The following is a 14,697-nucleotide window of genomic DNA, read 5'->3' on the forward strand; positions in this document are numbered from 1 at the left end:
ATGTTCTCCGAGGATGTTCAAAGTGTGACGGGCATTTCGCCTTGTCTCTGCCGCCCCCCCGGGAGTGACCCCGACCCCCGGGGTATGTTCTCCGAAGATGTTCAAAGTGTGACGGGCATTTCGAATTCGACTTGCCCCTGCCGTTGATATCGATGCGACCTTAAAATGTAAGTGACTCACTTACTCTTTCTAAGCGGCGGCTCCCGTCTCGGGCGGACTCGGCGCACCCAAGCTAAGTCGGCGATTCCCTTTCTTAGCGGCGCCGGGTGCTCGCGACTTGGCGCTCCAGTCGGAGGTCGGCGCACCCAAACCAAGTCGGCGCGTCCCGTTCTGGTCGGCGACGGGTGCTCACGTCTCGGCACACCCAAGCCAAGTCGGCGATTCCCTTTCTTAGCGGCGCCGGGTGCTCGCGACTTGGCGCTCCAGTCGGAGGTCGGCGCACCCAAGCCAAGTCGGCGCGTCCCGTTCTGGTCGGCGACGGGTGCTCACGTCTCGGCACACCCAAGCCAAGTCGGCGATTCCCTTTCTTAGCGGCGCCGGGTGCTCGCGACTTGGCGCTCCAGTCGGAGGTCGGCGCACCCAAGCCAAGTCGGCGCGTCCCGTTCTGGTCGGCGACGGGTGCTCACGTCTCGGCACACCCAAGCCAAGTCGGCGATTCCCTTTCTTAGCGGCGCCGGGTGCTCGCGACTTGGCGCTCCAGTCGGAGGTCGGCGCACCCAAGCCAAGTCGGCGCGCCCCGTTCTGGTCGCCGACGGGTTTTCCCGTCTCGGGCGGACTCGGCGCACCCAAGCCAAGTCGGCGATTCCCATTCTGGTCGGCGCCGGGTGCTCCCGTCTCGGGCGGTCTCGGCACACCCAAGCCAAGTCGGCGATTCCCTTTCTTAGCGGCGCCGGGTGCTCCCGTGTCGGGCGGACTCGGCACAACCAAGCCTGGTGGGCTATTCCCGTTCTGGTCGGCGGTGGGTGTTCCCGTGTGCGCCCGGCGCTTCCAAGCCAAGTCCGGCGAGTTCCATTGGTTTTGAAACTTTTGTAACTTAATTGTCTACGGCCACACCACTGTGAAAGCACCGCTTCTCGTCCGCTCAGCGAATTTAAGCGCAGTCGGGCCGGAATAGTACTTGGATGGCTGACCGCCTGGGAACTCCCGGTGCCGTAAACGTTTCATTTTTGTAATTGAATTCACGTTGATCCGTGTCCGAAATGGCTATAAAACAGCATATTCACTTCAGTGTTAGTAAGAGATGTATGGGTCACATGGACTACGTCGAAAATGGGTTTAGAACACCTTGGGACGCTTGGGCGCACCCCAATGTCGTATCGATCACGTCCCGCAATGAGTTTGTTACATTTGACGGAGTTGGTACAGGCAAACCAAATTGAGATTCGAACATGGACTACGTCGAAAATGGGTTTAGAACACCTTGTGACGCTTGGGTGCACCCCAATTCCGTAGCGATCACGTCCCGCAATGAGTTCGTAAAATTTGACGGAGTTGGTACAGGCAAACCAAATTGAGATTCGTACTTAGACTACATCGAAAATCTATTTAGAAGTATACCACACATAGGTTTGTTATTGTGGCAGAGCCAATCTTCCTTGATCATTACCCGTAGTTTGCCGCCTTTTCTGTGTCTTGAAACGTAATCCAGACGTTATTGACTGGTTAAAAAATGCGTCATTGGCCGTATTGGAATGACTTGAAAGGTCAGCGTGCCATACGAATAGACAGGAATGTGTATGTCGTCACGAGTCGAAGCGTAACGTAGAAGGAGGTTCTCTACCACGGAAACGGACGTTCGCGTTGTTGTTTTTTAAATGTGCTAAAACGTGCCGATTTTGTCCCTTTTTGGCCTCCCGTTTAGGTGCGTGTGCTGAACCGGCATGTGTCTGCGTTCCCGAGTGACGCGTTCGCGTTGTTATTTGCGAAAGTTTGGACTTTGTGTTTTTTCTTCTGGTCATTTTGGGTGGCACCTGCTTGGTGGTGGTTTGGCGTGTGGAAAGGGGCAGAGATGGCCTGGGCTGCCCCCAGGAGTGTGCGTTTGTAGGTTTGAGGTTGAAAAAAAGGCGTTTTCCGAGCCTATTTTGGTTTGTTTGGGCGATTTTGAGCCCAACTGGTCTTGGCTAGGGTTAGAGCTGAAAATCGAGCTAACGGGTATGGTTAGGGCTAGGGTTAGGGTTAGGGGGTTAGCTAGGGTTAGGTCTGTTTTGCTTTTGTTGCCGCGTTGGGGTGGATTTTTGGAGGTCTCCCGGCGGGGTCCCGACGTTCCGGAGCGTTGGGGGTGATGTTGATGTCCGAGGTTGCCCGTGGTCATGCGCGCGCGTGCGTTTTGTGTCGTTTTTGTGCGGTTTTTTGGGGCCGCAACTAGGGTTAGATGTGTTTTTGGACGTGGGCGTTGCAGGGGCGGCGTTTTGCACTTGCATCGGCAAGGACGGGTTGGTGCCGACCCTTGGGGGTGGTTTTGGTGATGGCGTACCCACGGTACGGTGCTCCCGGGCGCGTTTTTAGCGCTTTTTGAGTGGTTTTGGAGCGTTTTGTTGGCGTTGCAGCTAGGGTTGGATGTATTTTTCGATGGTTGGCGTCGGATGGGCGGCGTTTTGGACTCGCATCGGCAAGGACCGGGTGGTGCCGACCCTTGGGCGTGGTTTTGGTGATGGCTTACCCACGGTACGGTGCTCCCGGACGCGTTTTTAGCGCTTTTTGAGCGGCATCTCCGTTCGTATAGGATTTGTTGTTGTTGGCGTCGATTGAGACGTGTATCGGCAAGGACCGGGTGGTGCCGACACTTGGGGGTGTTTTTCATGTATGAGCACTGCCGGCAGGCTGCCCGCGCATGCGGTTTTAGTGCTTTTTGTCATGGATTGTTTTTGGTGCGCTTTTTTTCCGTTTCGGTTTGTTGTTGTTGTCTGGCACGCCACCGAGCGCATTTGAAGAGCGGTGCCTTGTTTTAGAGGAAGCAGGTACAGGCAAACCCTTTTGAGATTCGAACACGGCCGATGTCGAGAACGGGTTCCCAAACCCCCGGGACGCTGCGGAAGACGCCGATAATACTTGAAGAGCAGCGCCTCGCTTTTGCGCAAGTGGGCACAGGCAAACCTTTTTGGGATTCGAACGCGGCCGATGTCGAGAACGGGTTCCCGACCCCCCGGGACGCTACGGAAGACGCCGATGACGTTGGAAGAGCGGCGCGTCACTTTTGAGGAATCGTTTACAGGCCAACCCTTTTGGGATTCGAACGCGGCCGATGTCGAGAACGGGTTCCCGACCCCCCGGGACGCTACGGAAGACGCCGATGACGTTGGAAGAGCGGCGCGTCACTTTTGAGGAATCGGGTACAGGCAAACCTTTTTGGGGGTTTGGAACACGGCCGATGTCGGAAACGGGTTCCCATCACCCTGGGGCGCCGCTACGAATGGCATTTGAAAAAAGGTCGTTTTTGTAGCGTTTGATGTTGGGTGTGTCGGTGGTGACGGGATGGTGTTGATGACGGACGGTTGCGTTTGTGTATCTCTCTCTCAAGGACCAGCGATTGCTGTTGTTGTTTTGTGGATCATCTTGGGTGGTGACTTTGTCGGCCACGAATGACTTGTCGGAATTGAAGACAAATGTTTTCCAGCTTACTTGTAAGTCGAAATGAACTTGTGTTTTTTTCTCTCTCAATGACCAGCGTTTCCGTTCGTGACTGCGTAGGGAATACTGTTCTTGCTTGGTTGCGACTTTGCTTGTAAGTTTTTTTAAGTCGACGTGGCCGTCCCGAACGTTAATGATCCTTCTGCAGGTTCACCTACGGAAATCTTGTTACGACTTTTACTTCCTCTAAATGATCATGTTTGACCGTCTTTCCGTTTCCTGTGTGTCTGCTGAAGCAGTCGCCGGCACCCAGTCCGAGGGTCTCACTAAACCATTCAATCGGTAGTATCGACGGGCGATGTGTACAAAGGGCAGGGACGTAATCAGCGCCGGCTGATGACCGACGCTTACTGGGAATTACTCGTTCATGGGGAACAATTGCAAGCCCCAATCCCAATCACGAAAGAGATTCATCGGGTTTCCCACTCCTCTCGGAGCAGGTGGGCATCCACGTTGACTCTTTCAGTGTAGTGCGCATGCGGCCCCGGACATCTAAGGTCATCACAGACCTGTTATTGCTCTACTTCGTGTGACTAAGCGTCACCCGTCCCTCTAAGAAGTTGTGCCTCGAGGGCGACCTCGTGCGGCAACGAGGTACCGGCGAACTAGAGTCCCGTTCATTATTGGAATTAACCAGACAAATGACTCCACCAACTAAGAACGGCAATGCACCACCACCCACTGAATCAAGAAAGAGCTCTCAATCTGTCAATCCTTCCAGTGTCCGGACCAGGTGAGTTTTCCCGTGTTGAGTCAAATTAAGCCGCAGGCTCCACTCCTGGTGGTGCCCTTCCGTCAATTCCTTTAAGTTTCAGCTTTGCAACCATACTTCCCCTGGAACCTGAAGACTTTCGTTTCAACTCTAGCGTCACAATACGGATGCCCCCGCCCTGTTCCTCTTAATCATTACCCTGGTTATCCACAACCAGCAAAATAGGATCCGGGGTCCTATTCCATTATTCCATGCACCATTATACAGGCGGGCTGTGCCTGCTTTGAACACTCTAATTTTTTCAAAGTAAACCAGCCGGCCACTCGATCAGGCCACTCAATCAAGAGACCACCTTTTTGAGAGAGAGGTGCACCGAGCCGCTTGACAGCTAGGGACCCACGCGAACGTCCCCGAGATCCAACTACGAACTTTTTAACCACAACAGCTTTAATATACGCTATTGGAGCTGGAATTAGTGGGCTGCTGGCACCAGACTTGCCCTCCAATAGATCCTCGTGCACACGTTAAGAGTCAACTCATTCCAATTACGGGGCCTCGAAAGAGTCCCGTATTGTTATTTTTCGTCACTACCTCCTCGTATCGAGATTGGGTAATTTGCGCGCCTGCTGCCTTCCTTGGATGTGGTAGCCATTTCTCATGCTCCCTCTCTGGAATCGAACCCTGATTCCCGTGGTCACCATGATAGGCAAATTTCTTACCATCGACAGTTTGATAGGGCAGACACTTGATAGACGCATCGCCGGCTCGTGGCCGTGCGATCCGCAAGGGTTATCCAGAGTCACCAAATTTGCGAGCCTTGCGACCCGACTGGTCTGTTGGACTGATAAATGCGCTCTCACCCTCCCTTTCGAGAGGGTCGGAGCTTTTGTGCATGTATTAGCTCTAGAATTGCCACAGTTATCCAAGTAGGATTGTATCGTCTAAGGAACCATAACTGATCTAATGAGCCATTCGCAGTTTGTACTTAGACATGCATGGCTTAATCTTTGAGACAAGCATATAATTACTGGCAGGATCAACCAGATAAGCGTCACCTTTGCCAGGGGGAGAAGGGACGCGGCCGCGGGTGTAAGTTGGTCGGCTTGGCAGTGGTTTTAAAAGTTAGTCCCTTGCTGAAAGGACAGACCCTGCCGCCGCCGCCGTCGCTGCCGCCTACCTCGCCGCCCAGGCCCCGTCTGTTTTCACTGCCGGGACAGAGGGAATCCCGGCATACGACCGTTTGAGTCTTCGGTGCCGGCGCCGGCACGTACTAGCCGTCTCAGTCGAGTCTCTCGTGACTGCACGCTGGACCGCGAGTCCGACGTTCAGACTGGGTCCTGCTCACGACTGATAAATCTAGTTGCCGCTCGGCCGACCACGGAATTCATGTCCCGTGTTTTGCTGCTTCTCATTTTACCGGTGTACCATTTTCTACCTCTCGCGACGTGAAGGACATAAACCCCCCGCCGTCCAATCACGTCATGAGAGGGTTGGTCGCCAATTGCAATCGGTCCCAGCATCATGCCCGTTTATCCCAGGGGTCGCCTTGTGTAGGTGCATGCGCGGCGGTCTGGGTGAGCACACCGAATTGCGGTGGTGCGGGCGAGAGACACTTTCCTCCAGCCAGGTGATAGCGATCCCCTGTCGTCGGAGTGCCTCTCGTATCTGCGAGTCAGGTGATAGCGGTCCCCCTGTCTTCCGTGTGTACGAGCTAGGTGATAGCGGTCCCCGGGTATTTGCAAATTTGGCGATTTTGCCGATCCAGGTGATAGTGGTCCCCGTGTACCTGCGCATCAGCCGTGTGAGCTGGGTGATAGCGGTCCCCCTGTCTCCGTCGATCTACCGTGCGTCCGAGCCAGGTGATAGCAGACCCCCTGTCTCCGTATGCCGTGCGTGCGTCCGTCCGAGCCAGGTGATAGCGGTCCCCCTGTCTCCGTATGCCGTGCGTGCGTCCGTCCGAGCCAGGTGATAGCGGTCCCCCTGTCTCCGTCGATCTACCGTGCCTTCCGAGCCAGGTGATAGCAGTCCCCCTGTCTTCATCTTCCGTGCGTGCGTCCGAGCCAGGTGATAGCGGTCCCCCTGTCTCCGTTGATATTACGTGAGTGTGTCCGAGCCAGGTGATAGCAGTCCCCCTTGTCTCCGTCTGTCTGCCGTGCGTCCGAGCCAGGTGATAGCGGTCCTCCTGTCTCATCGTACCTCGCGTAACGTTCGTCTCGGTCGGCGCATCGTCCATGGGGGAAGAGAGCCAATGTCATCGAGCCAGGTGATAGCAGTCCCCCTGTCTCCCTGTAGCTTCAGTACCCTTCCGCTCGGTCCCGAAATTGCGTCGCTGTTGAGCCAGGCAAAACGTAGCGAGCACACCGAGGGTTGAACCAAAGTCAGGCGAATCGGCCGAAACAGACGAAATCAGTCACTTCTGTCTCCTCTCCCCCACATTATAGATAACCCCGACGATACGTTGGATAGTTTAACTTTCAACATTTTTGTATGAGGGACGCTGTCGGAGTCTTTAGGTCTATCTCCACCCTAAATGCTGGACCGACCCCCTCTCGGTCTTCGCCCGTAGCTATCTGAGCATCCAAGGGAATTACCTCGTAGGTTTCCAGATTTGCCCGGGCAGGGCCCGGGGCCCGATATGCAGAACTAATGATGCCGTTTTCCATGAAGAAATGGTAAAAGAAAGGAGAAATGAACTAAGCACACTGATTCCCCGCCCCCCTTGCTTCTCCCTATCATACATCCACCTCGCTCCCCGCCCCCCTTGCTTCTCCCTATCATACATCCACCTCCCTCCCCGCCCCCCTTGATTCTCCCTATCATACATCCACCTCCCATCCCCACCCCCCTTGATTCTCCCTATCATATATCCACCTCCCTCCCCACCCTCCCTATCATACATCCTTGAACCTTAATCGCAGCCCCAAACTTGGAGTGTGTAGCTACATCTGTGTTTGAACTACAAAGCAATCAAACAAAAATGGACACCATTTTCTATTATATATTAGAGGTTGTTGAACACCTAAGAATCTTCTTCACAAACACCTATGGATGATTAATGTCATACATTTTATCATCGGATTGGATGAATCTTGAGATTGAAGGTAACGTTTCAGTATTTCATTTGTGTCCTGCATAATCTCTTTTTTAAGATGAAGAAATTCCGAAAGAGAAGAATCACTGCTGCCTTTGATATCCGCAACTGAATGTCCTTTATGATCAGGATGTATTGTTTTCTTGTACACCTCAGTTTTCGAACAGGTTGCCTGGAAGTTCTCAGTGTCTAAATCAGAAGTGTCAATGTCTTTCTTACAAGGATGATATTCAGAAGCACTTGAGTTGCAGTCACTAGTGTCATGATCTGGAATAGGAGAAGTAGCAGACCTCTTCTTGCCACCTATATCACAGCGTCTCTTGCAAAATTTTCTCTTCAGTCTGGAGAGTGGCATGGCCTTCTCATTTTCAGAACCATCAGAGGTGACCATGTCTCAACAAACGAATGACCCCAAACACTGACACTGGATGAGGATGCTGTCTGCTGAGGTGTTTCTTGACCAGGGTCATGAAGACCGGAAGCATCATCAGGGCTTGAAATTGTAGCAGTTTCCCCTAGACCCAACAGGCTTTGAGTGTCTAAAAGTGAAGATAGAACTGTTTATATTGTCTTAGGCATGTTTTGAATATTACATTTCAATTAAACATTCATCGGCAAGATTTATGTTGTCACATAAACATCATAATTCAATCAAATAAAGAATAGCCCTCATTTTATGGACACATCCATCACAAGTTTGACATAATACTCACTAGTTTATGGAAACATCAAAACAACAGTTATCATTGTTAATAATTCTAAATACTAATTTTACAGGACTTTCCAAATTAAGAGTTAAACCAAAAGATAATTCATACCCCGACTCCACGACTTTTACTCCTGCATCCCACAAGGCAGAAAACAGATACAAAACTTCTTTTTATATATTCACAAGAAACAAATGAACACAAGTATAAACAAATAAAAACATATTGAAACTAAAACCTATTGCTACACTATACTAATAACTTCTAAAGGGCTAAAAGAAACCCAAATACTTTCTGCTTTAAGACTGAAAGCTAGTGATATGTGATCCTGCAAGTATGGCAACATCTTTGTCATTAGCATAAATATCATTACCTAGAGTACAGCAATATATTAACTGTATGGATGTTTAGTTTGAACCATAAAGTTCATCAAAGAGTGACAATTCATAGAAATAATAGAGTTATCATGATTTGCTGATCAACTTCTGTTGTTGAAAACCTAAATCTTTAGTCCTGTAAATAGGGTTTTTTACTCCGACAAATGTTCATCAGCTGTGTCTCGCTGTTTTTTTCAACTTAGACAAACTAGCATCAAGAGTATTGATGAACAAAGAAACAGCACCAAAGCAGGCAGTATTAACGTTCAACAAGAATAAGGCCCGTGAAGATTCCGGGGTAGAATAGGTCTTCAGCAACCCATGCTTGCCGTAACAGGTGGCTATGCTTGTCGTAAAGGCGACTAACGGGATCGGGTGGTCAGGCTCGCTGACTTGGTTGATGCATGTCATCGATCCCAATTGCGTGGATCGATGCTCATGCTATTAATCACAGGATGTCTGGTCCGGACTCGATTATTTACAGACCGCCGTCATATAGCTGGAATATTGCCGATTGCGGCGTTAAACAACCAACCAACCAACCAACAAGAAGAATGAACTGGAAATTCACACAGATAACCAGCTGAAACTTCATGCAGAAGGTCAAAACTATTTTACATCCATATACCAGAAGCATTTTTCCGATCATCAGTGACTTGGAAATACTATGAAGTGTTCAATTCATCAATGTATCCCTTGAACTTTTATTGAAAAATTTAACACATGAAAAAAAAAAAGCATGGATACATATATCACTCAGATGAAGCATTTAAAGTGATCCTATAATGTTACTATACAAATCTTGAAAAAAGGAGAATCCAAGAGATAGTTAACAGCTGTATAGTATGCATATAACAATCCACTCTAGTATTTAGCACAGAAATAACAGAAAGACAAAAGCATACCTGTTTTCCCTCTTGTAAGGCTATGATCACCAAGTTTTTGGACACCCTGAAGAGGATTTAACAAAGATATAATAGCCAACATTTAGAAAAGAAAAGAAATGACACAAGAATACAGCGTACATGTAATACATCATCATTATGAACACCAGGAAAAATTATGAACGACATGCTTTTTGTATGAAAATATTCAGATTAAACAGATGCATTAAGGTGGATGACTGGAATGTCAACATGTCAGTGGTTTGACCGTCAGGGGTCTTCACACCCATACAGGAGGTATTTAAATTCAAGTAGTACTGTACATGTATGTGCAGTGAATTCAAAAACATGTTCTCAGGATATACTTTAAAATAAAGTTTAATTTTGGAGGGTTTCAATTACATACCCCTTATTTCTAGGACATGCCGGGCGGTCGGGTAGCCAGGTGGTTAAAGAGTTCGCTCATCACGCCGAAGACCCAGGTTCGTTTCCCGACATGGGTACAATGTGTGAAGCCTATTTCTGGTGTCCCCCGTCGTGATATTGCTGGAATATTGCTTAAAGCGGCGTAAAACCATACTCACTCACTCACTCACTCGAGGACATGCCACAACTTCGGACATGCAGCCCACTATTTTTTTACATAGTTTTCCACATAAGCATAATACAAAGATACTTCATATACCGCATCCCATAACTTTAAGCTATGAATACCACAAAGAACACACAGATATAAAACTACTTTCAGTCCTAACAACAAAGAAAAGGAATAAAGACACAAAAAACAAATGAAATGTATACATTGAAATTCACATGATTTTGCATACCATTTATTTAGAAGAAGAAGTTGGTCCCCATGGCATCCTTGTATTTTCCCAGCAGGGAAGTAGTCCCCATGATCTATTTTAACCCACACCTCGGTGCCAACTGGTTGCACTTTTAGAGGTATGAACGTTTTCTTTGTGTACTACAAATAACAAATATATGTATTATAAGACCATGGTGTAGTGTTTTGTCACTTGACAGAAAATAGTAATCACAGATGATTTGGATAAATATAGGAATATTCAATTTAAATATAGAATAATTTAAAAAAACAATAAAATAATAAACCAATATAAACTGGTGAGAGGATGCAACTCATGTAAAAAAGAAATAACAGCTTTTGTATATATCAAAACCAGCAAATTACAAAACTAGACCATGAAGGCGTGTATGATTAGGTTTTTAGCACTTCTGATGATTAAGTATACCCAAATGGAAGTTACAACACTGACATTAGTAGATTTATTCAACTTGTAATATCGACTTTACTAGTACAGTTATGTGAGTTAATACTACAGTTTGGTAGTGTAAAATTTGGAGCATGACCATATTTTCCCAGATGAGTGGAACAAAAAGGAAACCTTGAGCTAAAATCATAAGGGAAGACATGTACTACAAATGCTCATGTCGTATTCGATGTAATAAGCGCCCTGCTCTAATAAGCGTCCACGGCGATACTTTCCAATATATTGGCTAGTGAACAATCCCAATTAGCACCCTTCCAACTGATCAATGTACACAATTCATGTACATTTATTCGTGTATAATACGCACTCGTGTGTTATATGCACCCTTAATTACGGGAAATTAAATCCTGGAAAAATATATCTGTCGTGTATATTACACACAGACTTTTTTTTGTATTATTTCAGGCTGTCAGCAGAAACCATAACATTACCGAACTTTCGACTATTTCCCCCAAATCATATTCTAATAAGAACCCCCTATTTCTAATTCTGAGAGCGCCCTGTGCGCTTATTACGTCGAAAACTGTACATGCTTTCTTACCTTCTGTTTTATGCCATCTTGAAAATCTAGTATGTTTTGAGCTCGTCTGCAGGGGTAGAAAAAATTCATGTGTAGAGCCCAACCATCCATTCTGCGAAAGATAAATGTCATCTGACAATGTGATTTTACAGATGCAAAAATGATGTAATGAACCAACGGGTTTGTCATATTTCACAAATGCCACACTAGATATAGAACTTCATGAGAATTCAGAAATGTGACTGGAAATTGCAACTTACACTTACTTGCCCACGATTTTCTCCAAAAATGTACAACATTAGAATGTTTTCCGATAAAATCATTAAACACAATTTGACTTGTAACAATGCATAAATGTGTAGAATTTGTAAAACGGCAATTAAAATATAGGCCTAATAGGCACCTTGCATTTAGTTCACTGTAAATGCAAGCTAATTCTTTGCATGGTTGCACAAAATTGCCGGTCACTTTATTTAGAAAAGGGACGACATCAAGATGGTAAAGTTTATTGAGTTTAAACTCTTTCAACACCGCAGGTCGGTACGCCGTCAAAACCGTAGCCTATGAACCTAACTCTCACTTCATTCATTTAATTAGACCGATAGATAAATAAATGTTGTTAAAAAGGGAGTTAGGAAAAGTATTACAACTTGCCATCGGTAACAAATGTGCAAGACAGTAAGGACGTATTAGAAAGGGCAGGGCTCAAAATAGAAAAGACAGGCAGGGTGCTGTGCCCTGCTAAAACGCTCACTTGAAAATACTTATCATGTTTTAAAAGTGATTGCTAGCATTAAATAAAACCTGGCTAAGAAAGAAACTGATGTGCTTAATCAATGAATAAAAGAGTATTTTCATCTTTAATACATTAAAGAATGATGCAATTTTTTTGCAACCTGATTCTCTCTGATGCAACAAGCTTGCACTTGTGCAACCAAACTGAACATCCTTAAATTGAGCCCTGCGTCTGTATCCTGATACCCTTATTTAAAAAATAACCAAACATAACAATCAACACAAACCTTTCAAAAACACAGAAAAAAATGCGTTTCTCTCCGTTAACACCAGCTTGGACAAAATGTAGGCAGATAAGAATTGGAATCTGAATAAGCAACCATTTGAATAAATGACAGCTTCATAAACACGTCGAAGATTAAAAAATTCCAGATATTTTTTGTCTTCCAACGTGAACACGGACAAATTACCAATAATAGGTTCACCCATGATCATAGTAATCTGTAAGGATAAATCATTCCATAAATAACAAAACACAGACTTAGCAAACGTGCCCAACAATCGCGGCAAGATGGCAACAATACATATAATTAGGCTCTATCCAAAATGTCAAACATATCTAAATGAATAACATGCCATACGTAAATTAGAATGCTTGAAGTTAATCAAAATTACCATTTTGTTACGCCAAAATTCTAGTTCATCCCGACCTGCGTCTGCAATCTCATGTTTTCCTTTGTCTACATCAAACTCAATCTTTCATTATTGATTGCATGGGAGCAAGTAAGATGATATTTCATTTTTCAAGTAATGTTAAAAAACTTACAGCTCTTTTTCCGATGCCCTCGTAGTTTTCGATTTTGCCATGTTGTCTTTTCTGCATGCTGTGGTAAAACGAAATGAGCGCATTCGACGCTGGAAAAAATGCGTATGCGTCGCTGGAAAAACTGCGCGTGCGGCGCGGGAAAGAGTTGCCTCCCCTTTGCAATATAGGTGGCAGTAGCCATCAGTTACATGGAATGCTATTTTTAGCAACTGTCCATGACTCGAACGGACACATGACGGATTTGGTCAAAATGGTGTCCAAGTTAATGTTGGGTGCAGTCAAATTTTAAAACTTTAACCCAACAGCTATCAGAAAAAAAACATTATTTAGATGGAAATGTGGGGTGCAGCCCACATTTCTAAATTCACCCCACAAGTACCAGTTTTTCCACTGAATAATCCCACAATTGCCTTCCAGTGAGAGCGTTTGTACACACAACACTTGGGACATATAATTTGCAGAAGTTATGTGCATCACATTCGAGATTTCTTCCCACGCCCCAAGGTGGTGTCATGTATACAATCGGATTTCAAAAGACAGAGGAGGTTTATTGTATTGGAGATGCGGGATGCACTATAAAACATTGAAACGGAACCGTGAGAACTCTCAGCGCCATACTGACGCAACAGGGAGCCAGCCATGCATGTCAGTTTATTAGCTGTGTTACCTATTCATAGTCCTGCACTATGACTGTGGAATATATTTATTCTATGGATAAAACCTATTCTAGAATTTAGAGTCGAGAAGGGTATTGCGTAATATAAGATTTCATAGACTATCTGTTAGTCTAACCTATTCAAAACGACTGCTGTTATTGTATGTGTAATGGCCTCACCTCACAAGAGCATCAAATCACTTGAGCACTTTAGTTAGGAACATATAAAGACTTGCAAGATTTCTATTGACGCCCGGTTGGAGGTAATATGCTTTGCAACTTGTTTAGTCAAGGATTTACAAAATTTGAGCTACAGCTTCTAGAGTTGTTCAGGAGGATTGATTCTATATCCCAGATTTCACTATTGAAGACGATTACTGGCTCCTAATGTTTTGAATAATTTGTAAGTAAGAGCTAAAGGTATATCTTAGTTAAGAATGGCGACTGAATCTTGAGGTAGCCCTAGGGCCTTTATGAATGGGGCTTTAGCACTATTTTTACGTTTACCATTTGTTTCAAATGTAGTTCCTAAGTATTACATCTGTCTGTAACCAGTATTTGTGTATCACCAAGATTTGTTTTATCACCATTTATCTTCAGGTTTTTAAACAAATGTTTAAACCATTAAGTGTTATAATAAGTTTCAGGTTTGATATAAAGTGGAAGCTCATTGAGGAGTTTATTACATAATGAGGGAGACAAAATGCATCCTTCTCTCACCCCGATGTTGGAGATGTGAAATGTCCTTGAAATCGGTTTCACTTCATAAGAGGTATAATGATGATACTTTTTCCAATACATTTCCTTATATTTTGATTCATCATATCTTTGTCAGAAGTAGTGATCCCTCAACTAAATCAAAGGCCTTTAGAAAGACCTCAAAACAACTGTATATTCTATTTTTAAAACATTTTGTAGAATATATTCTGAACCAAATTAAAAACTTCACAATCCTAAAATTTAAACATTTTGACCAGGTATCATTGTTGGCCCTTATTGTGTATTTAAACAGTAATGTCCACGTATTGTCTTCAGATAACGCCCGTTTTTGTGCAGATGAATCGATCTAAATCGTGCACAGCACAATAGTGGCAACAGTGGTTTTATACGTGCAACTGGTCACGAGGCCATAATACCGCACGTGTTTTCAGCCATACTTGTTTACAGTCATTACAAAAAACGAAAAAACACAAGAAAACAATTTTTACGGTCATTTGGCATGCCACGCCTTTCAAATGTGCAACGTGAACGTGCCATCGGCATGTTGCAGA

General features: G+C 45.6%; 1 protein-coding gene and 1 pseudogene across 2 annotated transcripts; one reads left to right on the plus strand and one right to left on the minus strand.

Annotated features, from left to right (window-relative positions):
• Positions 1-1,039: 1,039 nt before the first annotated feature.
• Positions 1,040-1,158, plus strand: LOC124128905 (annotated as a pseudogene).
• A 6,193-nt stretch (positions 1,159-7,351) lies between these two features.
• On the minus strand, positions 7,352-13,202 carry LOC125383550. Of its 2 annotated transcripts, none has more exons than XR_007222794.1 (5): positions 12,772-13,202; positions 11,232-11,322; positions 9,805-10,365; positions 9,420-9,465; positions 7,352-7,969 (listed from the first exon to the last, which is right to left on the minus strand). XR_007222794.1 is itself a non-coding variant. In XM_048401906.1 (5 exons), exons 1-5 carry the CDS (start codon positions 12,852-12,854, stop codon positions 7,946-7,948), a joined length of 384 nt encoding a protein of 127 aa, XP_048257863.1. In that variant the 5' UTR covers positions 12,855-13,202; the 3' UTR covers positions 7,352-7,945. The 2 variants fall into 2 exon arrangements, 1 of the variants encoding a protein (XP_048257863.1); XM_048401906.1 differs by having other exon boundaries at positions 10,226-10,365.
• Positions 13,203-14,697: the final 1,495 nt, after the last annotated feature.

This window comes from Haliotis rufescens, unplaced genomic scaffold (genome assembly GCF_023055435.1).
Source record: "Haliotis rufescens isolate VD_foot unplaced genomic scaffold, xgHalRufe1.0.p SCAF_24, whole genome shotgun sequence".
Taxonomy (NCBI): domain Eukaryota; kingdom Metazoa; phylum Mollusca; class Gastropoda; order Lepetellida; family Haliotidae; genus Haliotis; species Haliotis rufescens.